Below are 25,600 nucleotides of genomic sequence, written 5' to 3' on the forward strand. Positions count from 1 at the left end.
CGCTATATAAAACTCTCAAAAAAAAAAAAAAATGCGGCTTTAACCCCTTCGACGCTGATGACGAGCTGAGCTCGTCATGAGTTACGCCTCTCGTACGCTCATGACGAGCTCAGCTCGTCATGTAACGCGGGTTTTTTAAAACCGCCGCGCACTGCGGGAAAACCGCTAGCGCGCATGCGGTTAAGGCCCCTTTTCACGCTTCACTTAACGTGAAAGGGGAGTGGAATGGGTGTTGTTTTGGGCGTTCTGCCGGAACACCCATTGCTTTTTAATGCTGCTTTATATTTACAAGGATGGGGCAGTGCCTAAAAACGAAGACCAGATAAAACCTGGCCTTAAACAGGCGATACGAGAAGCCATTTTTAATTTCTCCTAATATTTTGCTCATTACATGTGTGCTGCATGCAGCACACACATAGAAATAGCAAATTGCCTTGAAAGATTGTTTATATGCAGGAAAGTGTCCCTTCATGCACATAAACAGTCGCCCCTGCAGCGCAGGAACCCTTGCAACATGTCACAAGTGTGCCTGCACAGGGGGTGCCCTATGTTTGCAAATACGGTGCATCCTTGTGTTTAAAAATTTTCGGAGCGCAGCGTTACCAATTTTGGAGTAACATTCCGCTCTGACATTTTATTGTAAATATCCCCCTGTATGTGTTCATCTTTTGTTACAATGAACTGGGTGATGGTATTAGCAAATACATTTTGTTGCCCTTTGCAGTTGTGGATTGTATTTTTTTTAAAGAAAGCCTAGTCTGTTTTTTCACTCGTTTATATTGTCCTAATTGTGATTGATAAATTGATGCCTTTCCCTGGTGGGAGCGCTCCAGAGTGCACCTATGATATCTCCAGACTCTCACTGGGGCTTATTATTTTCTGAATTCCAGTCATGCATCTGTGTTATTTACATCTTGATGTCAGGGGGGGCGTTACTATTTCACTATGCAAACTTTATGCCGACTGGCTGGTGTTTATTCAACTCCACTAGGTTCTAACCCATGACTTGTACCCTTGACCCTTACAAAAACAGCACAAATAGATCTTTCAACACAATATACTTTATTTTTTTCCTTATGAAATTGTCACATAGTCATGATATTTCTGCATTCACACATTCATTTATTTAGGCTTGTGAAATGGTGTTATGTATAGCCTGACGGAGCGAAGGATTTCTGATAACTCCAATTGGTCATGGGCCTTGGACTACAGCCAATGAGAGGGCAGGTTGTTTACCATTTCATCTGTATCCACACCAGGGAGATGCTGAGGATGCAAGGTCCAGGGTGTCAGCAGGAGGCTCGGTCAGCAGAGAGCAGCAGTCTCCGTGGATGCAGACGGCTCGGCCACACTGCGCCCTCACAGTGAAAATAAAGCGATCCAGGTATTGCTGGAAGGGACCGGACCACTGTCCGGCGGCCCGGAAGGCCAGTAAGCTTTGACATGAAATTCTGTCGAAGAAAGATAATTTCACAGAATATATTTTAAAGATGCAGAACATGTTCCGGATATCTAATCCACCACAGGTCTATGCGTGTGCTACGTAAATGACAATTAGGAAAGTTTATTTTCTCCTATAAAAGAAATCTGTATCCGAAAAGGGTATCTAGTTTTGCATTCCAAAGAATTGTTTGGTTTTCTTGGCACCTATTACATGCACTACACTCCTTCCACACAGTTGATTGAAACAGTGGTGTTCAGTAGCTGGCGGGTAGTTCAATGTGGCTTCTTTGTTCATGTTCAAGCACATAGGGGTCTACTTCACAATAAATAACATTGCTGTATCTTCTTATAACCAAACTTGACCTTGAAACCCAGATTGTCGAGCAAAATAGGCTGAGGCAAAATGGCAGGTAAGAGCACCATAACTTGCAATATCAATATTTCATGGATCAACGGGATCTACTGGCTCGACACATCCTACATGGTCACTGTTGAGGGTACACACTGACCAATAACCATTGTTTCTTCTCGGTTGTCCTCTGTAGCCCTATGGTCAGGCCTGCTGCCCTATTATTCATCTGACACAGGACCTTTTCTAGTTGTGTATGACTTTAAAACTTACACAGGCCAGACATGGCCTCAACATTTTTCTGATGCCACTTTAAGGAATGTCATTAGATTCAAAGGGTATCTTGTACCACCCCCACATTCCATATGATTTTAAGGTGCATCTTGTACTACTCCCACTGTCCCTGCGATTTTCCGGTGCCACTAAAACTGTCCTAGAACCAACTAGGATGAGGAGGACCTAAAAAAGGGAAATTAACACCACCAGATGGAAAACAATGAGTATCAATCCAGAGGTGAGAAATGACACCAATCTATCTGTATCATCTAGTTTGCCATTAATATCCTTAACTTGTAAAACTCTGTAAAGTAATTGCACTGAACCTGTCTGATTTGGCAGCAGTTCAGCACAGTTAGTGGCACAACTTACTGAGTGGGTGATTAGATATGGCAGTGTTTTATGTTGGGAGCAAAATTGAGGTTTGGGGCATTCAACACATACTTACTTCAGTATTTAAATTATATTTTCCTTATGCTACAGATTAAAAGTGTTGGACCAAGAGATTTCAAATGGCCTTGGAGGGACGCCACACCAGTTTCCCATCACGAGTGAGTAAAACACGAAGTGCCTTCAAAACATACTTTTAGTAATGTGTATGCATCTTTAATAAGGTCTGTGATTGGTCACCAATGGCCATTTGTATTCTATTCATGTTGCATGAGGCTTTTAATGGGGTGAGCACAGCAAGCCTCTTCTTTCCATGCCCGTTTGCATCATAGACACTTTAACGTGTTATGTTAATGACACAAAGTATTCCCTAAGTGTTTCTGTTGCATTATTGAAAATGTCTCTTTACCTTCAGACTCATTTTCCAATATTGTGTTGCTACTTAGGGATACATATTCCTACACTACATACTGTATATGTTGCAGTTCCCGAATGTATGGTAAAGGGTATTGATTCAAATGCTTGTTCTGCACAATAAGCCCTACCAGGGAGCCATTATGGAACAGAACCTCCCCTTACTCACCTGTGCACAGGAGATTCAACCAAACAAGACTAGCAAACCCATGCATCACAATGGGATCACAATGGCATGCAAACCCTACCACATTATTGAGCACCTTTAACTACTTAGTTGAGAGACACTTTTACCCTTTCTCCTAAATCCTTCCGGTGCTTAAACTGTTTTCTATCTACTCTCTGTTGCTCTGTTATTAACAACCCAGTCTCCCATAGTTTTGTTTCCAAGTTTAATTTTCAATAATACATGCGAAAAAGTATTCAGAATCCATAATTTACTTACACCTCTCCTGTAATAACCATGTGTGTTTTGGACCTGTAAGTCTCTAGGCACAAGCTGAACACCTACCAAGGATCATAAGGTGATAATCGATACAATGCCATGTATATGAAACCCATTGTAAGCCCTCAGATGCACTGGAAAAACGATACCCGTGCTGTTAGCTTGAACAATGCCCAATCTGCACAACCAAACATGACCATAGAGCGGTTCTGCTCACTAAACACAAGGAGACTCCTTATTGTTCTAGAAACATGGCTATTAAACTCATCCTACAGATTCATAAACCAAGACAGATCTAGCAAAATGGGGGTGTGATATCATCAATTTATTACGCAAAAAAATATACATGGGCCAAAATATTTGTGTTTGTTCTCATTTACAGACCATCCTGCACTGACAACCCATTTAGTAACCAATTTTCAGACCTAGTTGCAACCATGGCAGTGCAGTGTAATGAATCTTCCTTTATCCTGAAATCTGTTGACCATGAGACACTATTAAACATGATGTGTATTATAATGGAAATAGGCAGTAAGGTACCAAATTGGGTCTCTTTTGCCCGGCAGAACTTGGTTTGTCAAAATCAAGTCATCTATGTCTGCTGCTGGACTCGATCTGTTCTATTGACTCAAGTTTCATCCTTGAATGAATGAATGAACTAGTTTCTAAAGTGCAAACAGCACATATACTTATAATCCTAGTTCTGCGTTATAGGAATGTTCATTTTTGAGATATTGAGCAAGAAATGGAATTTAATTAATCTGTAAATGTAAGTTTGTGAAGCTCGCAGACTTTGGAATTTCTTATTCGCTTTCAAGATGATTCCAGAAGTACCGCGATTCTATTTAATCATAACCTTCTGGAAAGGGGGACTAATGGATACTACACTGACTTCCAATGAACCCTCCCGTTCAATCCTATCTCCTGTTCTAATTCTGTTCCCCCTGATTTTATTGCCTCATGTGTATCACGCGTAGGATGCATATTGCCTGAGTTTGGTAGTATAAATTCAGAGAGCAACATTCATGAGAAAAACACATGAGCACGACCCTCTTTATTCAAAATCAAGTGTAAAAGCCTATGTATTCTTCCTTACCCCCTCCAAAATAATTGTTATTTCTAGGAACAATCTAGCATACGCCAAATGTTTCCTTTTTCTAACATGTTTTAATGTTTCTTGGCCAGGTGTGACCCACAAATTAGGCTCTCCTTGCCGGAGAAATCCTGTGAAGAAACAGTTACTCACCAGCACAACACAGAAGCCCCATGAAACAGTTTCACAGCCGTCATGTTTAACTCTGAGCCCACAGGAAACACAGGGCAGCCTAAGGTATTGTGGGTTGCCTTCTTAAACATCTGATGATCTCTTGAATCCATGTCAAGTCTAAAGGGGATTTTTTTGTCCTGTGATTATTAAGCTAGAAAATTACCAATTAAAGATAAGAATTCTCGTAGGTTAGCAATGGTGCTTAACAGTTTATCTGACCAAGCAGCTATACATTGCCTATTAATGGAAAAAGCGTAGACTTGCTTAGCAGTGGTGGCGAAACTGACTCTGCAATTTGTGTGTATAGTAGGGGAGTTCCAAGTCTTCCAGCTTGACACCTTTTGAAGGTTTGCAAGCCTCCAGGAGGCAAAGCTCACTAACTTAAACAAGCATTGGCAAAGCCAATCAGTCTTGCCTTTCAAAGGAAAACATCAAACTTCTGTTTTTTCCAGTGCTTGTTGCGTATGAAGAGTCAAAATGCCCATCACAGCATAATGTATACATGTGCATGTATCATTAAGGAATGTATGCTTAAGGCATGATGCATTGGTCGCCGTTTTGGCTTTAACATTACTGTTCCAAGGTGGTGGACACTTGTCTTGGAGCTGTATATTAAACAAGCGTTGAAAATGCAATAGGTCTCGTCTTTGATTAAGTTAAAGCTATTTGCTTTGCTAATGGTATTGAATAGCAAACCAAATGGCTTTAACTTAATGAAAGGCGAGGCCTATTGCATTTTTAATGTTTCCCTGCATGAATGGTGTATTTCACAGCTGCTGTGAGTATGCAGATTGGCTACTTTATTTCAAGTAGGGAGGGTGAAAAAAATCAGCTTTCCTTCTCAGAGCCAGGGCGGGAAATGGCAGTGAGAGCCGAGGGGCATGAGACAGCATGACCAAAAGAAAAGAAAAATAAGTAGCATGCAAGTGCTTTGCTTTTTTAGAGATGCGGATGGGGGTGAGCAATAAGGACATAGCTGGGGCATGCAAGTCAAAGGACACAGGTGCTGGAACCAACATAGAAGGTGCAGGTGGGGGCAACAGCAAGGAGGACAGGAGAAAGAAAGAAACACCGAGGGTGGATGCAGGTGGTAGAAGCAATGAGCGAGAGAGACCAACATATAGTAGATGGGCGGGAAGCACATGGGTTGATGCTTTTAGTAAGCAGCGCAGCAGCTTATTAAAAGCATCAAACATTGAAAAATACAGTTTGCCAGTTTGTTGAGTGGCGCCTTTACATCGGGCTTTCTCCCCTAAAAAAGTGCCTAAAGGGTCACGCCACCCGTGATGCCTACAGTCCAGGTGGGTGGGGCTAAAACTGGACAGGGTGCTGTGACCCGTACGTGTGCACATCTTCTGTCCGTCCGCGTGGACATTGGAATCGGTATTGATTCCAAAAGGCCTCGCAAGGCAAGGGCAGCGCATTTGTGCTGCTAACGCCAGGCGAGACCTAAAAACAGAAATGCACACAAAAGACATTTCTAGAGAAAGGAAAAACCTAGCAGCACCTTGCAGATGCTGAAAGTTCATATAAAAGCACAATATAAAGTTTTGGAAATGAGGATAGGGGCCAGGAGGGCAGCTGAACTCAAAGAAATAAAAGGAAGGAATGCAAGTTTTCTTTTTTCCTGACTTCTGCTTATATCATCAGCAAAAGACACATAGGCAGGCTCGATCTGTCACAATCTTTCAGGGTAAAACTGCAAGGTTCTGACAACTTTCCCATATTCCAAACCCTTTGGAATACCTTTGTAGAAGGATCAGAATTTTGCCCTAAACTTGTAATGGTGACGTAAGTAGAGAAACATATTTTTTGGCAGGTGATGCAGGTTTGTAAAGAGTGTGATATTACAGTACTATATGGAGGCATGTTGCTTTTTAGGAGGGTGAATATCATTAAAATTAGGGTGATTCTGACTCACCAAAAAGGTGTACTGACTGGTGTGCATTTACTCATCCAATGAACCACAAGCTCACATTCACCCATCCATCCACCCAATGCCTGCATGACTTGCCTAATTGTTACTTCTCCAATGCACACACCCAAATACACCCATCGTTTACCAAGGAATTTAAATGATTAACAAGTCAGACGATTGCCTTTGAAGATGCTTCGTACGCTGTGGTTTACCTCGAATTTAAACAATAAATCTATCAAAAACAATTAAAAAGTAAAATAAGTACTTGTGAAAATTTGAAAACTCAACATTTAGAAAAGTAAAATAAATAATTGACATATAGGGGAATCGAACCTATAACCTAGATGTTATTAGCACCACACTATAACCAACTGAGCTAACAGGTCACAGGAATATGTCAGCTCCCACAAAAGGTCACATTCAGAATGACATGGCTGTTCTAGTGTAAAATCTTTGTAGATTGTACTTTACTGATCTTGTCATTCTGACATCTGCAAACCATTGTAAGTTGTACTAGCAGCAAAGAAAAGGCTAAACATGCAGTATTGCATTGAAAAGTAGTCTCAATATACGAAATTCACGAGAACTGTTTAGCCATGTTGGATTAAAGAAATTCCTAAATCAGTTCATTCGAGTTTACTATAGCGGCGTTAACAGGCCCAGCAGGGGAGCGCTAAATGAGGTACATGCACACACTTTAACAGTTATGGGCCGAAGGTCCCGGGCGACCCTAGTCCGTTTATTTATAACCTCTGACCACGCCTGGCCAGAGGGATTTACAATATTTGCAAGCCCTTCCAGACTGGATCCCCATGTTCCACTCTCACGGGATGGGGGTCATTACATCCCTTCCCAAATCAGTATGCAAAATGTAAGTCAACAACCATTTAACAAACAAAATCCTTAAGTCTCTGATTGGGTCTTGGATTCGGTCTCAGGTCGTAACGTCGTCGGTGCGATGACTACTTGAGTGAGACCTCTGAGGTGACAGGACAGTTGGCACCCTCTTCTCTTTAGCCAGGACTGGCAAAGACCCAGGAGAACCTGCGGGGCAGGATCCCCTCAAGCCCAGATGAGAAGTTTCTCCGATTCAGTTGTCTTCGAGCCTGGTATCCTTATGACCTCTTCTGGTCCCGATTGTCAGACTTCTCGGTGCCGCCTCTAGCAGTGATCGCTGTTACGTTCACTCTTTTCACAATACAAGAGCCTGGTTCATAGGCCGTCTTGAATTTTCAAAGAGGACCGAATTTCCCGGTGCGATGCCGCGAGGCTTAGCTCCCCTCCGTCGGCTGGCTTACTTGTTATTCCGGGTGCGCCAACCTTGTGTTTTTGCTGGATCATAGGGTAGCTGGTCCCAGCCCTCGGCCACGGGGATGGTGTCTCGTCTGTGTTCGGCGAGCATTAAGGACCAGGGGGACCTTTGGGCTGTGCAATGCGGGGTGCTGCGGTATTCTCGCAGGAATCGTTGTAACGGTGTCTCCGGGTTGTCTTGTTCTGCCACGGCGATACACAGGATTTGATTTAGCGTATGCATGAAGCGCTAGGCTTCGCCATTGTCTTTTGGCCATTGAAGGGTGATCCGATGGTGTCGTATGTCCAATGACATGAGCAGGTCCTTGAACTCTACTCCGTTGAATGGGGGACCATATTCTGTTTTGAGTTCGTGTGGGAGGCCGAACAACGCAAAGGCCCTTTCCAGGACCGGTAATAGGTGAGTGAATGACGTGGACTCTATTACCACAACCACGGGGTACTTGGAGTAGCTGTGAACGGTCACTCGTCTGTCCAGGAATCTCCTAAAATCCAGGCTGACTCTTGACAATGGCTTAGTGGCAGGTTCCACTGTTATTACCAGCACCAGCTGTTTATGGTTGCTTGTGAGTTGGCAGGAGCAACTGTTCTGTACTAAGGTGTTCACTGCTGCTTCCAACGTAGGGAACCACACCTTCTCCCTCATGCGTAACTTCATCCGCACTGTTCCTTGGTGACCTACGTGTGCAAGGGTAGTTGGTCCTTCATTGAGACTGAACGGGATCACGATCCGGGATCATCTTAGTAATAGACCTTTAGCTGTCTGGCTCAATTCGTCCCGCACCCTCCATAACTTCCAGAGATGTTCCTTGTCTGATGCGTACCAGTTGTTGGCATCACGCAGGAAGTGCTGCCACGACCCTTTGTATGTATGTATGTATGTATGTATGTATGTTTGGATTTATATAGCGCTTATAACCCAGGGGTCTCTAAGCGCTTTGCCTTGGGAACCCGTCCTGGCTTTTCCCTGTGAGATAGCCCCTACAGGGCATCCCCAAGGTGAAAGCCAGGCATCCCGCCGCAGGGGGCCGTTGTGGAGATTAAGCAAGCTTAATGCCCAGAGTTGCAGAGTGTGAACCCATGATTAGGTCAGGCACCGAAGCGAGAATTATCGAGTCCGTGGACATTTGAGCTCGAGACCCTGCCGCGTCGGGAATTGAACCCTGGTCCCGGGTCTGACCTCTGCTTCAGGGTCTGCCTGCTCTAACCAGTGAGTCACACTTTGTGTAGGGAGTCCATCACGTTAGCCAGAACGGGGTAATCTGTGGTTGCCACCTTGATTTCCTCTATGGTGAGGGGGCGGGGACATGACCATTGGGAGATCATGTTGACATATTTTTCTTACTGGGTATCATTGTTGGTGTCTTTCCCACCGTGGTTTGGCAGGTGACGGGAGAGGAAATCTGCAGGATTCTTCACTCCAGGTCTGTACACAATTTCCATTTGGTAGTGTTGCAGTTGTATCGCCCACCATTCAATCCTCAGCGATGGGTGTGGGGCCGTGCCTCTGAACAGTGGGACTAATGGTTGATGATCCGTCATGACTCAAAATGGGTGCCCACTGATGTATAGATGAAAATGATTGCATACCCATTTAATGGCCAGCGCTTCCCATTCAATCTGGGAGTAGCGCATTTCAGTGGGCGTGAGAGCTTTGCTCGCGAATGCGAGGGGTGCCCATTTACCTGGTTCCTCTTCCTGCGTGATGACTGCACCTAAGCCTACAGGGCTGGCGTCTACCAACAGCTCGGGGGTTCGGGCAGCGTCGAAGTACTCCATGGTGGTCTCTACAAGTAGTGCTTTCTTGACTTTCTGAATCTCCTCCACCTTCTTTTGGCCCCATTCCACGCAGCATCTTTCTTGGTGAGGACTCGCAGGGGCCCAGGCTATGGTGGCGAGGTGAAGTATAAATCGCCCGTAGTACGTGGCCATCCGAAGGAAGCTTTGTACCTCCAATACTGTGGTTGGCGCTGGTGTTTGCTGTATGGCATGAAATTTCCGTGGATCTACCTGAAATCCATCCTGACTAAAGACATACCCAAAGAACTCGATTGAGCTCTGAAATAATGAACACTTGTCTCAGTGTAGGGTCACACCATATATAATACAGATGGGCTTGCACTCTTTGGGAGTTGTCTATCTCTCATTGCAAACTATGTAATTGTAGGCTGAGGTACTAGGATTTACTCTAATAACTAAGTTTTGTTATCATTTTGAGTCTGTAAATATTTAGGGGCTCATTACGATGGCGAGTGGACTTGGTCCGCCCGCCACCGTAGCAGTGATTGGGTCTGACCGCCATGCGCGCAGCGGTCCCGCATATACAATTATGATGGGACCGTCACCACTGCGGTCGGATTCTGCACCTTTAACATTGTGGCGTGGCTGCTTACAGCAGCACCGCCGCGATGTTAAAAAGAGCATGTTGTGCATTTCACTGCACTACGTGGCAGGCACTACACTGTGCCTGCCACTTGATGCAGTGAAATGTAAGGGGGGTACCATGGGTACCCCCCCAGTGCACCCACACCACCCCCCAACACAAGGGGGGCACGCAACAGGCCCTGAAGGCATTCTCCGCCAGCCTTTGAATGGTAGTTCAACTGCCACAGAAAGGCTGGCTTCCGCCAGCATCATAATTGTGCCAGTGGAGCCTGCTAGGCTCCGCCGCCATTGTGAGCATGCTGACTGCTCCACCAGGCATTCGTGATGATTGCTACAGGCGGAAAAGCAGCGGTTGAACTTTCCGTTCGCCGCGATACCCACCGCCATCATAATGTGGCAGGGGGTAAATCTCATGGCTATGGTGGAACGATCGCCACCGCTGCCTCGGCGGTGGCTGTTTTTCCACCATCGTAATGAGCCTCTTGTCTCTAAAATATCTTCTTGTTGTTCACATAAGATAGCTGTGTTTTTGTCTGATGTTTTCCTGAAAATGTGGGAGCCATTAGCTCGTACACAGGCTTCACTTGCTCAGCATAATGTGACAAATCAGCAGTAACGAAGTTGAGAAACCTTATTAGAGCTTGTAATTTTCTCAATGTATTCAGAGGTTGCAAAGTAGCACACTTCTGTAGGAAGTCAGGTTCAAAACTTTTGCCTCATTAGATAATTGATAACCAAGAAAAAACATTTAAATATGCAATTTATACATTTCTTTAAGTTAATTTTATACCTGCCTCAAGCTAGCACAGTCAGTATTCTATTGACCCTAGCCAGGTGTTTAGTCAAGTCCTCATCAATAATGTATGTATCATCGATATATGACAATACTTCAGGATCTTCTTGCATTTTTCTCAATAATTATTGCTGCAAAAAGCCTAGGGCTATTCTTATACCCCATGGGTAATCTCAGTTACTTGTATTGAAAACCGCAGAGAAAAAAAGGGGATGGATTTAGGCACTCCATTATGGCAACATTTTGGAAATATCCAGAGTCCTTTTATATTGTTTCCTCACTAAATTAATCAATTCTATTTTAACATTCACATGCATGATTTTTCCTGAGTTCTTCAGGTACTGTGGAGGAAATTTCCTGCAATAACGCCTTCTTACCTTGAAGTACATCCTTTACAAAAACCGAAGGCCAGTCACCCTCTGCAAGAGTGAGGTCATAAGCATCTGATAAATGAAGCCAGAATACAGCATTTATGCTGTGTGGTAGATTTGCAGGGTATGGTTTCTGCTGGATATGCCACTTTCTTTTTCTTACAGGGAGTCTTTGAGCTCAAGCCTCTCGGTTCTTTGCGCACAGTTACACTAACCTCAGCTTCACACCCTGATTCGCTTTTTGGTTTCATGTACTCATCCTTTCGGCAAACTCAGTCTGTCCACTTCTTTCCTCCCTTTTATTGGACCTAGATTCTGAAAAAGAATTGCTATCAGAATACTTATTGCGATCTGGCTTGTAATTTTGTCACAGTGCCTCAAATTATATCTACCCCTGCTGGACTCCTATGTTGAGGAGATCCGATCCTTGGTTTTGCTTCCTGCTGTTTCTTAATCTTCAGCATAGCTTTCTCCTGCCAAGCCATGCCTTTCCTGGACCTATGTGGGAAGGGTATGCCCAGACGTGGGTCCCATGCTCACTACGCCACTGGAGTCAAGCTATCCTGGTTGAAGACGGCTGATAGCCAGAAACCGGTCCTAGGATGCTTGATTCCGGTCCAGGGAAGACATGGCTTGGCAGTTTGGTCTGGACTATTCCCATGAGGCACAGGGTCGAGACTGATTTGCATATGGCCATGTCTGAACTGGGGTGGCGTGGTGGGCAAAATACCGATGGATTAAACCCAGATCTGTGACTGGGGGTGAATGTTTTGCCAATGTGCAACATTCCGTCCATCACCTTGTGTGTTTTGCTGTTCACCCTATGTGGGAAGGGTATGCCCAGACGTGGGTTCCGTGCTCACTACGCCACTGGAGTCAAGCTATCCTGTCTGAAGACGGCTGATAGTCAGAAACCGGTCCTAGGATGCTTGATTCCGGTCCAGGGAAGACATGGCTTGGCAGTTCGGTCTGGACTGTTCCCATGAGGCACCGTGTTAAGACTGATTTGCATATGGTCATGTCTGAACTGGGGTGGCGTGGTGAGCAAAATAACGATGGATTAAACCCAGATTTGTGACTGGGGCTGAATGTTTTGCCAATGTGCAACATTCCGTCCATCACCTTGTGTGTTTTGACATAATATACATAACAGGATGATTAGGTTGAATGAACTCATTTTCTGATCTTTTAATGTCTTTCAAAAATTCTTAAGATCATTTCAGCACTTGTCTTTATCTTTTTTACCAGTGCAATACCTTCTCCTCACAGCATCACTTTGTATGCATCTCAAGTAATCGTCAGTGGTATACGCCTGGAGAATCATTTGTTTCAAGGTACTCCATGTGAAACTTTTAAGTTGTTGTACCAGTTAAACTTTATCCAGCGAAGTAGTAGTTTTGGACACTGTCGACCACATCTAGTGCCTTAAAAGTGATAGATGTGAACACGTGGTGAGAGAGGGAGAATTAGTTTGAACTCCTTGTCTGTCATAGTGTTGAGCAGGGTCTTTGTAAAGCAGAAGTAGTCTATCCTCATATGCAAGGTCGGATGGTGACAGAAAAAGATCAAAATGCATTATACTTCATCTTCTAGTGCTTCATGGTGGGTATCATAATAAGGCATTTTTGTCTTTACCGCTATAGTTTTTACAAGGTCTTGAGGGATATAGATTTATTGTCGATCTCTAAATAATTTCCTATTCCTTGTAGCTTGCAGTGCGAAGATTGCTTGTGTGAATTCAAGAAAGTCCCCAGTTATACCCATTGGTTTGGGATTTTTGTGGACATGATTATGGGCTGAGGCGGTATGCTTTTCTGATGTTTTAAAGCTCATCTGTTTGGAAGTCTAACAACTTTGACAAGGACTTTGCAAACAATAGTTTGATGTAATTCCTTTCTTTGGTTAATTGTTCATTCTATTTCTTCCTGAAGTTGTATACGGAGATGCTTTTGAAATTTTAATTCCTGAGCGTGCCTATCAATTCTTAACTTGTTGTTTAACCTCATCTTTATGTTAACGGATTTTATATGGTGTATATGTAATTTTGTTGCGGTAGATGTCATGTTGGGGTTTAATTACTTTACTTCCTCCATGATATCATGATATTGATTTTGTGAACTGCTTCAAGAGTGTTAGAGGGCTGCACTTCGATCCTTTGTTGCTTGACTTTGCTTGTTAAGTCCTTTTTGACTGAGGGTTTCCCTTTTGATATGTTTAAGCAGTCTAGAGAATCTGTAGGACCTATGTTGATTTGACATTAGTGTTTGACATTTTTTGTGTGACATGTGTTCAGGATAAACCTAAAGTGGGAGCAGGCTGGAATGTCTTGACGAAACATGAGAAGAGGCGGGTGAGATGTGGTTACTGGACCCCCTCTCATGTTTTTTACTGGTCTTCCTCAAGTACCCGATACTAGAAGTGGCTCAGCTGTGGTTGGAAGCAGCAGATCGTCTAGGTGAAGGTGTTACATTTCTTGCGGGTGGAAACAGTGTGTGTGTATGTGCTGATATAAACATACATATATATATATATATATATATATATATCTATATATATCTATATATATATATATATATATATATACGCACCACCAACCTATCTAGGGAGCAACAGAGGCCTGTACATTATTTGGGGTGTTGGGAGCATTCTCAACGGACAGACGCACAACATCTACTAACAGGTTCACACAACATAGCTCCGCTGTCACCTGCCGCAACCTTTTGGGTGGGGGGATTATGAACACACATGAAACAAAAAATATCTACCTGACTGCCCTGGAGCTACTAAGAAGTGTAGAGTTAGTTTCTCACACAACTGGATATCTTCACTACCATGTACCTCAGTCATGTAATATGGTGTCGGCAGATCGTCACTGCATTCAACATCTATCGACCTACTGGAATCTCACGGCACAATACTGAGCATCAATTCCGTTTGCACTTCCATGTCACATTCTACAATAAAAGATATTAACGGCTGATTACTGAACATTAACCCAGGTTGGGCACTCAAGTCTCATTTCATGATAAAAAAATATTTTTGGGTATTACTTCAACACACACGGGGGCTTTACATCATCTACCCCTGCGATCAGGGATAATTTCCCCACACCCAACATGGCGATTGATTTTACTATTTCTCGCCACACCCTCACAGGCACACGAGAAAACACCTAACGTCAATTGATTTTAACCGGATACTGCACGTCTCATCATGCATAGTATATAAAGTGCCCGAGCCTGCCCCGCCTCACTCCTGTCTTGGTGGAGGACGGGGTAGGCCGAGGCTGTTTTAACAACTGCTAAACTGTAAGTACACTGCTAATACTACTACTGTAGTGTAGTTCCTATATTCCCAATAGGCTCTGCGCATTGGAATAATTTATTCAGCGGTGTAGACGTAGGACTGAGGTCGACTAGGTCTCTACTGACTATATTAGACTTAAGTTTTTGCCAGCTAGCTCAGAGGTCACTAGAAACTTTTTCGAATAAACGAGGAGTTTAACCTCCCTGGATAGACAAGAAGGGATTAGCTTCTGACAACCATATAACATGACAACTTTGCTCCCTCAGAATAAGAGTGTATCTCTAGAGTCGTGTGAAAACAATAGACAGCTATTTCACTCAGTCAAGTGTGCATACTTAGTTTCACCAGAGTGCAGAGAAAAGAGAGACGGGCGTTTTCAATAAAAGGTTGTTATTTATTGAGCAGTCTTCTTTCTCATGCAAGAGAAATGAATTGCCACAATTGCAATACTCATAGTAAAGTGCGTACAGTAAAAGGAGGATTAAGAAATAATACTGTAAAAGCACTGATATGGTTTCTTAGCCATAAGATACTTAAAAATATATAAAATATATACATACTTATATACATTGACTAACGTACTCAACTGGTGCTTCTAAATACGCCTACCCCGGTGTACCTGACCTAAGCCTAATACGTGGGAAGGAGTAAGTAAGTAGCAGTTTAAGTTAAGTTGGTTTTGCCAAGAATCTGAATCAAGAATTCTCTCTAAGGTTTTAGTCCGCTTCGTACCTGGGTTAATAGAAAGCAGGCGGTCTTGTATCTCTCTCTCAGGACTTGATATCCCAGTAACCCGCGAAGGTATCTGGAAACACCGGAGCTGGATTTCTCGGCAGGAGAAAAGACAGCGTCTCTCTCAGTGCGTCAAAGAGGAGGGGCAGCGTCCGTGGGCTCTCGCATCAGCTGGGCTCTCGGGCAAGTAGATAGCTGCTCTGCTCCAAAACCACCACCGTGTGTTTGCTTAAGGCAGCGTTGGTATATTTATACCTGAAAGGTGCCGGGTTTTGACGTAAGGTTGGACATAAGACGTCAATAAAGATGTCACTAAGAACTGGCCGTTCTTAGAGTGCTCACAGGAGTTCTAGGACGAAATCAAAACAAAAGCAATGGGGAATTCCCAGGTTGCTGGAGGTTTGGTTTGTTTACAGAACTCGTTGTACTTGCTAGGAGCCTGGGGAAGTAGCCTTGCTTAATTTGGACAGCATGGGCTATGACTAAATATGGATATGATTCTTATGCCTTTATAAGGATATTATTGATTATAACCACATAAGGGCATAAATCAGGACTATCGAATTTAGGGTCCTAGATAGAACTACAACACCCACTCCACGATCTAATGTCCCTCATTGCTTAAAACTAAGCAATAGTAAACATATAATGATGCATATGTTTTCCAACCCACCCCAAAATACATACATTTGCATATTGAAATGGTATATGGGAATACACGAAAGTGAGTATTAGTGCTGTACGCTTTTCAAGCAGTGTTATCATTCAGAAGAAAGGATTGCATATAATTATCAGGCGAATGATTTGCGAAAATTACACATGAAATGGCTCTTAATACAGAAAAGAATGTCGAGACCATTCCATTATATATTAATACAAAATGCTGTACATGTGCTAGAGGCTGAGGTAATATATTGTCTCTAGAGTTCCTAAAATAGAAGCTCTGTTCTCTAAGAATAGTTCTACTTTAAGCAGAGTACATGTGCCAGAAAAAGGTAAATATTTTGGAAGCGAAAAAAAAATAATTTCGCTTCAGGGGAAAAAATAGTTCCAAATATTTTCAGTAGCTTTTGTTAATCAAAGCTGAAGGCTGAATTCAGAGTTCAGGGAACGCTGTGTGCTCGTTGCTTAAAAAAGTTATTCTTTCTGCTCAGGGGAGAACATCATTTCAGACAGACTCTCAAAAAATTGGTCTACAACTTCAGGTGAAAGTTCGACCAAGTTTGAAAATGCCGCAACAGTGCAGTCGTGAGAATGATTGCTATCATCGATGTCAGGATCAGCAATGCTCACAGAAGGTCATACCTGGGTGATGTTGCTCTCATCTCGTACTTCACTACCCCCTAATCGTAGTGGTGAAGTCTCAACGAATGCCGTCATCAGAATGGGTAGCCGCTGGGGACAACACGATGCATGAGCCGTTATCGGACTTAGCAAAGTATCTGTATCGATTGGTACTACTGATGGTAGTGTAAGACAGACGTCCAACACGCATTCTTCTCCGCATAGCATACATCGAAGCACAGGTAAGATGCAATTCTGCCAGATGGGTCTGAATGAAAGAAACGAGGTCATATTCAGATCTCTTAGCCGGGCTAATCCAAGGACTTTAGTTATGCGGTCCCGATAGCGTATAGCTAGGATCGTTTCTTCCATCGTTGCTGGGGTCTTGTCTGTGATTTGGCTTGCCATATCGGAGCAGAAGGATCAAAAATAAAATGCCTGCTACGAGTCCCAACAGAAGTGGTAGGCCACCAAAGACAGAATGGACAAAATTAGGAAAAATGCCCAGAACTGTTTCAAAGGGTGCTAACAGTCCCGAAAAAATTGTCTTAAATATATGTGGGATACCACTGGTATCAGACATATTTAGGATTTGGCTTAGCATTTCTACGAAATGCACAGGGCAATTTGTTGATAAAAGGGTGTGTATCTCTGCCGTTGTCCTTGCAACTTGCAGATCATAAGTTTCTTTTGATGACGTTAAGGGCACAGTTGTCTGTAAAAGGACAGACTTTATTCTGCTTAAAGTATCAATTCGAATAGAAGAGATATTCAAAGAAGGCCAAATTGTTGCCTCCGTATCTGGAGTGCGGTGTGGATACAATACTTGCATACAGCAAGTGACCATGGAACTCATGCTCACGAGATAGGCTTTTCCTAGCACCATGCCACAACAGCTGTGGTCCACTATTAGAATGTAACTCCCGTTAGAAAGTCGTCTAAAGAATGGCTCTATTTGTGGTGCAGGTGTGCCGTGCTGGTGACATGAAAGGTTATTTGAAGTCCCCTCACAGGCCCCATGCAGGTCAATACCTTGACACAGAAGTATACTGCTTAGTGATTGTTTACAATTTTTTCCACTAAGAAATACATTCTGTTTCTTTTCACTGTAACATGTGTGTGTATAAGGTAATTTCCACGATGACTTAATGTACCCTTTACCCAACCCTTTCATACTGGCCCGCTGGTATATACTCTTGACAGTATTTAAATTGGAAAGTTGTTATCGGAAATGTGATTATTCCATGTATTATCCATTCAATGACATGTCTTTCTGACATTGTCAATGGTAATCTCTCAAGTTTTTCAATGCTCAGAATCGTATAGTCTGCTCCTTTTTGTGCCAAACTGATTTGTGTATCAGTAAGGTTAAAGATAGAGAATAATGACGTTGTGTTGATTAAACGCCATGGCACGTAGCCTGAACGCAGATTTTGCAACGTCCAGCCAAGCTGTACAATAGAACGTAATTGGGACTGACCGTGTTGTAACATTAGTAAGTCCAGCTCTATGATATCAATAGTAGAGGATACAATACTGTCCAGTGAATATATTCTGGAGGACAGAGTCATTAACCCATTGTCCACAACAGAAAATGATTTTTTCCAAATTAATACGATCAATTTCTTGTATTTTTTCTGCTGTTTTAATTTGCATCACTTTTCAAGCTTCGTTGTAAGTAGCGTATATACCGGCTGCTATGAAACGTTTTTGATGCTGTTTGCGTGGTCCCATAATGAAATCACGCAAGTCAGCACCGTCTTTAAGTAAAGTCAAGTGTTGCTTAATTTCAGCCAGTGTGGATTTCTGTAGCCATTCGAGGCAGAGTTTCCCAACACTGTATGTTGTGACTATCCCTGGATGTTGTCTCTGGGAGTATCTTGGGTCTGGCCTGGTCATTTTTAACCCCTGTGTTTTGTTCAGGAATCTATCTTGACAGTTATTGTGTCTGTGGGCCAGATCAACCATTTTTTCCATTCAGGATGTGTTCTGTTTTGGTTAAAAATATGGGATACGTCTATCTCAACATCTGTAGTGCTATTACTGTCAGGTGTTAGCTTTGGAATAGACGGTTTGTTTAAGTCTTTAATTTTGGCTAGGCCAAGACAGGTTGTCTGTTGAATGGTGTCATTCAAGAATATAATTTGTTCTGGGATCATGCAGGCTCTAAATAATGCTTCTAAACCTTGTACCTGCCATTCTTTGGTACCCCAAGATGGTTTTTGTTTCAATGTTGTTTTTCCAGAAATCAAAACCAAATGTAATCATTTTTTCATTAAATGTTTCTGAATAAATCAATTTAGTATTTGTCAGCATCGTTTTCATTCCTGTCTTATTTAACATTTTGAAATAAAACGTTTCTGCATCACTTGTGTTAAATCCTGAGAAGTACGGGAATTTCCCGAAAAATGTTGTTGAACTACCTTTCGGTGGAGTTGCACAATGTTCCTATTGATTATAATTAAAAACATTTCTAGGTTGAGCAGATTTGTGCAAATAGTGATGTGCAAAGTGGTTGTAGCAATACATTTCTTCATAATTTGATGAACCCTGTAAATAATCATGTTCTGTAAATTTTGCTGACATTACTAAATCTGACATCATATCATTAATACTTTCAAAGTCCCAATCATCAGAGAATGTACTCGGTTTTACAAAGTCACTTAATGAAATCTTTAACTGATGTGGATATTTCAAGAGCTCAACCGGGCCATAGATTTCGTAATACGTTTTGTCCCAAGCTACCCCACCGGGTATTGGATTGGCTGTGACATTCACTGATGATAGTTCTCTTTTCTCGATGTGAGATGACTTGTGTGGCTTTAGGACCAAGTTGATGTTCTGACTTGCTGTGTCCATTGTACTGTATTTTCCCTCAATAAATCTTCCTAAACAAAGAACCATGATGAGCCAAAGCAGGAGGAAAAGTACACCTAACACAATCCAAAATTCAATCCATGGAGAAATCAGATAGGTTTCTTTGAGTTGATGAAAGAGTTCTGTTACTTTGTCTTTAAAAGTTTTTGTTGTTGGCTGTTCTTCAGACTCGCTTGGATCCTCAGAAAAGTCATCGAAATTGATGAAGTAGCCAGATGCAGTTCTGTCAATTATTGGAATTGCTTCCGAATTTTCATTTGCTTTTGGATTTTTCTTTGTTTTATTATCATAGTCTGAGGCTACATCGTTGTAGACTGGTGTTTCTTGACGAACTGTTGCAATTTGGGTTTCAAGAGGCACAAGTTCCATGGCATTGTTGCATAGTCCTTTTTTATTCACTGCAGGTTTATCGAATGTGATTAGTCTCTCAGTTTGAACCTCTTGTATTGTAGCAAGTTTTGGTACTCTGCTACTTCTTGGGAGTCCACTGGGCCTACTACTTATTATTGGCCACATGATTGTGGTTTTACCAGGTCGATGGATACAACTCGGTTCTCCTTTTTACCAGCAAGGGGCGGTAGTACAACTGATCTTGTTTCGCTGATAGCTAAGACAGGTACTGCTTTTCTGTAAGAAGGCCCAAATTCCTTCTTCACCGCAATCTTCTCTCTGACCAGATCCCCAATCTTTGGAATCCAGGCAGGCCTTGCTGGGATAGGTGGTTTATCTTCAGTGGCTGTTGGCTGCTGTTTTAACTTTATGTTGCTCAGGTCTTTTCTTGTTTCATTTAAGTCCTGTAAAATAGCCAAACGATCTTTGACATCAAAGCATTTTTCTTCTACCTCTGAAGTCCGACTATCGAGGTCCTGAATGTGCATTCTAGTCCCGAACAATAGTTTGTACGGACTGAAACCTTTCAGAGAATTTCTTGGCAGATTATTAAGACTACGTTGGACACTTGTTAAATGTTGGACCCACCCATCACCCGAACCCAATACCCTCGCCGTTATAGATTGCTTTATGTCCCGGTTTTTTCTTTCCACAATCCCATTTCCCTCAGGATGGAAGGGACAAGAGTACCGCAATGCAATGCCCATGCTGGTCATGGCCTCCTTATAAGCTCGAGAGCTAAAAGCAGGACCCTGGTCAGAATGTAGCATGCCAATTGCGTATGTGCCGATATGGACTCGCAAATCTTTTATAATAGTTCTGGCGTCAGCCGAGTGCTGGTGTCTACATTTTTAAGTGAATCTAGTCTTAAACATAAATGGGACGCATTTCTCCTATTGGATTTCTGCGTATAGATAGTCTGATGCTTTCTAAAAGAAGGGTCCTGGCAATACTCCGGCCGGTTTGCCACTACGATCTCTGTTGCAGTTTTGACAGCCCATTGCAAATTTGTAGTTATACAGGCTCATCCCCGGCCACCAGTATTCTGATTGTAATTCTTCCAGAGATGTCTTGATCTCCTGGTGCCTCAGACCTAATCCCATATGTGCTTCTTGAATCAAGAAGATTCTCCTGTTCGTGTTTGGAATCACTCTATCCCCCACTCCAGGGATTCGAGCAAAAGGAACGGAGTTTGCATCAATTATGTATGTATAATTGAGTGGATAGTTCACGGGTAGTGCTGCACAGTCGCCTTTTGAAGACGTTTTTACTGCCAGCATGGTTTCCCCGTCTATGTATTTTTCTGAACGCTTTTTTGTGGCTACGGAAGCCGGATTAGTTGCTTCCGCTGTGGCTGTGTTAGCCAATGAATTCCCTGCAGCGTGAACGCCACCACGCTGATGACTCAGTGTATGGATCACGTGAGTCTTTTGTAGTTCTTTCTGCAAAATAACTACTTGTTCCCAAAGCTTTTTATGCTTTATTGTAGCACCTGTGTCATCTTTCAATTCGTTTTGAACCCAGTTCTGCAAGTCATTATTAGAAGTATCGGGAATTCGCGATCAGCATTTTCAAGCGCCATCTATAAAGATCTTATTTCAGCTCGCTGAGTTGAACAGTTTCTGCTTGATTCAGCTTTGGTAATTAATGGTCTGAATTTACCCAAGCGCCAGCGACCTTTAACAATTCCGCACGCTGCGTTGTAGGATTTTTTCTCTACATCGTAATGTTGTGCAAATCTGTCCATATAGATTACACATTAATATTGTTCGAGAGGCAGAATGTCGATTGGCAGAGGATATTCTTCTTCATATTCTAGATTTTCTAGTTTTTTTATGTTCGGGTCAAAATAGTATTTCACGTCTTCTACAGCAAGAGAATTTACCCATTCGATCCATTTTGGATCTAATGCCACGTTAGTCAAATTGCGTGGGCTTGTTAATGCCTCAAAGGCTGATTCTGCTGTTACAACAGTTATCCTTTTGCCTTGTGCTTGGGCTCTTTCTTTTGCTACAGCAGTTTGAACCGCATTTACAATGTTTTCCGTAAGACTAAATGTTTTTTCAGCTTGTGTGGACAAGTGTGATTTGTAAGCTATTGGTACCGTTTCTCCCTCATTAGAGGTCCGGTACGTGAATCCGCATCTTCCTGGGATGACTCGGATTACAAGGTTGCGTGTGTTTTCGCGTGTTTGCAATTTAGTTTTAGCTAACATGTCTGTTTGTAATGATCTTAAAATTTCTGTGTGTTTCTGAGTCCAATTGATTGGTTTGAAATCAGGTTTTATTAATTCATAGAGAGGTTTGACCCTCTCTGCATAACTTAGAATGTATGTTCTTCCGAAATTCAGGAAACCTAGTATTGATTGTAAGTTCTTCAGCGTTTTTGGTGCTTGGAGTACAGCGCACTTCTCTAAGAAGTTGTCTGCTAGGCTTTTGCCTTCACTTGATAATTCATATCCTAAAAACAGGACAGTTAGATGGGCAATTCGTGACTTTTTAAAGTTGAGTAACCCTCAGCTGCGATCCCAAGTATTATGGTGTTCACTCTTTTCAAGTGAGTGTCCAAGTCATCATCTGTGAGATAGATGTCATCGACATAAGATAATGCCTCATCATCATATATTTGTAGTAACTCTGTTACTCTTGCTGAGAATAATTCTGGGCTATTCTTGAATCCCTGTGGGAGTCGACAGAAATTTTCTTGTGACCCCATTATTGAGAAAGCGGTCAAATACCTGCTTTCAGGTGCAATGTTTTGACAAAAGAATCCATTAGAGATGTCTAATGTCGTTTTGTATTTTTTGCGCACGATGTTATTCATAAGTGCTGCACTTTGTGAGTTTTGTACTGCAAATGTTTTGCAACATGAGTTAAGGTGTCTGTAGTCCAAAACTAGACGATATGAATCATCTGGCTTGGAGACAGGAAACAAAGGATTGTTCAATTGAGAGGTGCATGTTTCAATCACCCCCTGGTATTCAAGTTGATCTAACATCTCCCCGACTTGCTTTTTAGCTTCTTGTTTGATTGGGTACTGCCTTTGTGCAGTTGGTTGACATTTTAACTGGATTTTGTGAGGAGGAGAGTCCTCATCCCGTCCAACATAATTTTTGTATAATGCAGGAGCTTGGGCTACTGCCCATTTTCTTGCATATGTATATTTTCTATGCATTGGAATATGATTTGAGAAGGCAGGCATAATCATTTCTTCGCCATGAGGGCACTCCCTGACAAACTCTGGTGGCCAGTCTTTCTCAGCTAAAAGGATGTCATAGCCTTTGGAAAGGTTATCCCAAAATAGACCCCTTACTTTCCTAGTCTTATCTCCCTCTATACGTAATGTTATCTCGTATATTTTATGAGGTTTGCTAACTCTGGTTTCTGCAGTTTCCACCTGAATGTATTCATTCGTGTCAACTGTCTCCAGAAGATTCATCAGGATCTTGCGAGCTATTGTCACTTCTGCTGCACTGTCTAGCATTGTCTGGGCCCACTCTCCGTTTTTCCGTTGTGTCCTCAGTATCCTCGGCATGTTTAATTATTTTAATACTGGCTACCTTCTTTCTTGGAAATTGTAATTTTTTACTTTGATGAGCAGGTTCTTTGTCTTTGGACTTGACATGCTCTTCCCTGTGTTCTGACTGTCCTCTTCTTTCCGATTTCTGTGAGGAAGTCTGAAAAGATCGAGAGGGACGTGTATCAATATCTTGATATCTATCAGGTTTTTTCAAATTATCCCTATTTCTAAGGTTGAATCTTTTCTCAGAGGGCTCCCTCTGGGGAGACTTGTTTCCTCAGTCAGGAGATCTTTCTCTTCGTTGAGGAGACCTTCCTCTGGACTGGAATCTTTTTTCTTTGGGAGTGGATTGTTTATTTCCATCCCAGCTCTTTTTTGGAGTGTTTAGATTATTTTTAATAAATATATTTTCAGGATTTTCAGTTAGTTGGGGTTTTACTGGTTTCCCACCCAAACTATCTCTTCCTAGTTCTTCATAGGATTTTTCTATGATTCTGGCAAGTTCAATTGGTTGGTCTGCTATATCTGTCTCTCTTAATTTCTGGCGGATCGCTACAGATGCTGCTTCTCCTTTTATGTTGGCTAATAATATAGCCGAGACCTGCTTGAAGTCTTTCAGTAGTTTCATACCAAGAGTTAAAGCAGGTTCTGGACCGTATTCATTTTGAATCTGTCTTAGCACATCTGGTATAACCGCCATGGACGGAACACCATGTGTTTTTGTGTAAATGGAAGCAAAGACTGTGCCCCAAGTGTCACAGTCCTCCACATGTGGTGCGATCCCCATTGGAAGACAGATAGTCAGAATTCTGTGTTTCTCAGTAGGGGTAGTATCTGGAAACACTGCCTCTATTTGAGTGATTTTTTGTACTAACCAAAATGGAATTTGTTTCTGTTTTGCGGGTGTTTTACCAAGACAGGATTGTATATTCTGTGGTGTTATTTTGTTTGTGTTCCCCTGATGAGGGGTCAGCTGTGGAATGTTAATTGCTGGTTGGACTGTTGAAGTCCACATTACATATTGGACCAATTGTCTATGTATTTTAATCAGTTGTTTTAGCTGTGCTAAAAGTTCTGGTACTGACATTTTTTCAATGTCTGGATGTGGGGTGTAGCTGGCTAGAACCGGCCACGTTGCTCCTGGTCTACCTAGTGTACCGAGCCTGGTGATGTGATTGTTATGTTTTAGGGCGCCATTAAACCAGAGCAGGTGCTCTTGGTAATTTAGTGGGATTTCCACCTCCTCGAAAGGGGTGTACTCTTCCGGAGGTTCCTCTATTTTGTAATAGTGGAACTCGTGTGTGACAGCATTTGCTGCTGGAAAGTTTATCCATGAATAGAATACCTCTGTCTGCCGATATTCATGGGCCTCTATCACGAATATGACTATACCACCTCGTGATGTCAGTCCGTTTTCTATAAGTTTGAGAGTTATAGTTTTTCTTATGTTGACCGGAATGAGTATAGCATTCGGGGCATTGTCTCGGAGACTTGTGTCATCCGCTAGGAGTTGAGCTGCTATTCTAGCTGCCTCCCTTTCGTCTTCACTTTCTGACATTTTTACTGACAGAAAGGTTTTTGTTGCAGATCAAGTTTCAAGGAAACAAAGATTAGGTGCACAATATTTTGGAACACTGTATCCTTAAACGTTGACTAAACCAAAAACAAAACATAGGAATCTCTTCCTACTAAGCTCCGGCGGATTTTAACCTTTTACCCACTCCAGACGTCTTTTGGAGTATTTACGGGAAAAGGGTTCTGTGTGAAAAAGCACGACTGAGTTACTCTAAAGTCTTGCATTAGATTTATCGCCTTACCAAACGTTGGGCGCCATGTAGTGTAGTTCATATATTCCCAATAGGCTCTGTGCATTGGAATAATATATTCAGCAGTGTAGACGTAGGACTGAGGTCGACTAGGTCTCTACTGACTATATTAGACTTAAGTTTTTGCCAGCTAGCTCAGAGGTCACTAGAAACTTTCTCGAATAAACGAGGAGGAGTTTAACCTCCCTGGATAGACAAGAAGGGATTAGCTTCTGACAACCATATAACATGACAACTTTGCTCCCTCAGAATAAGAGTGTATCTCTAGAGTCGTGTGAAAACAATAGACAGCTATTTCACTCAG

The 25,600-nt window shown here is 42.4% G+C and overlaps 1 protein-coding gene across 1 annotated transcript in view; it reads left to right on the top strand.

Moving 5' to 3' along the window:
* The first annotated feature begins 1,286 nt into the window (after positions 1–1,286).
* Positions 1,287–25,600, top strand: part of LOC144753056 (uncharacterized) — a 36,475-nt gene continuing 12,161 nt past the window's right edge. Inside the window, exons 1-3 of the mRNA XM_078640853.1 lie at positions 1,287–1,384; positions 2,552–2,619; positions 4,503–4,647. Of these exons, the coding sequence (XP_078496979.1) occupies positions 1,332–1,384; positions 2,552–2,619; positions 4,503–4,647 (266 nt within the window). The 5' untranslated portion in view covers positions 1,287–1,331. The remainder of the gene's footprint in view (positions 1,385–2,551; positions 2,620–4,502; positions 4,648–25,600) is intronic.

The sequence above is a fragment of the Lissotriton helveticus genome, chromosome 5_1, assembly GCF_964261635.1.
Source record: "Lissotriton helveticus chromosome 5_1, aLisHel1.1, whole genome shotgun sequence".
NCBI classification, from domain to species: Eukaryota; Metazoa; Chordata; class Amphibia; order Caudata; family Salamandridae; genus Lissotriton; species Lissotriton helveticus.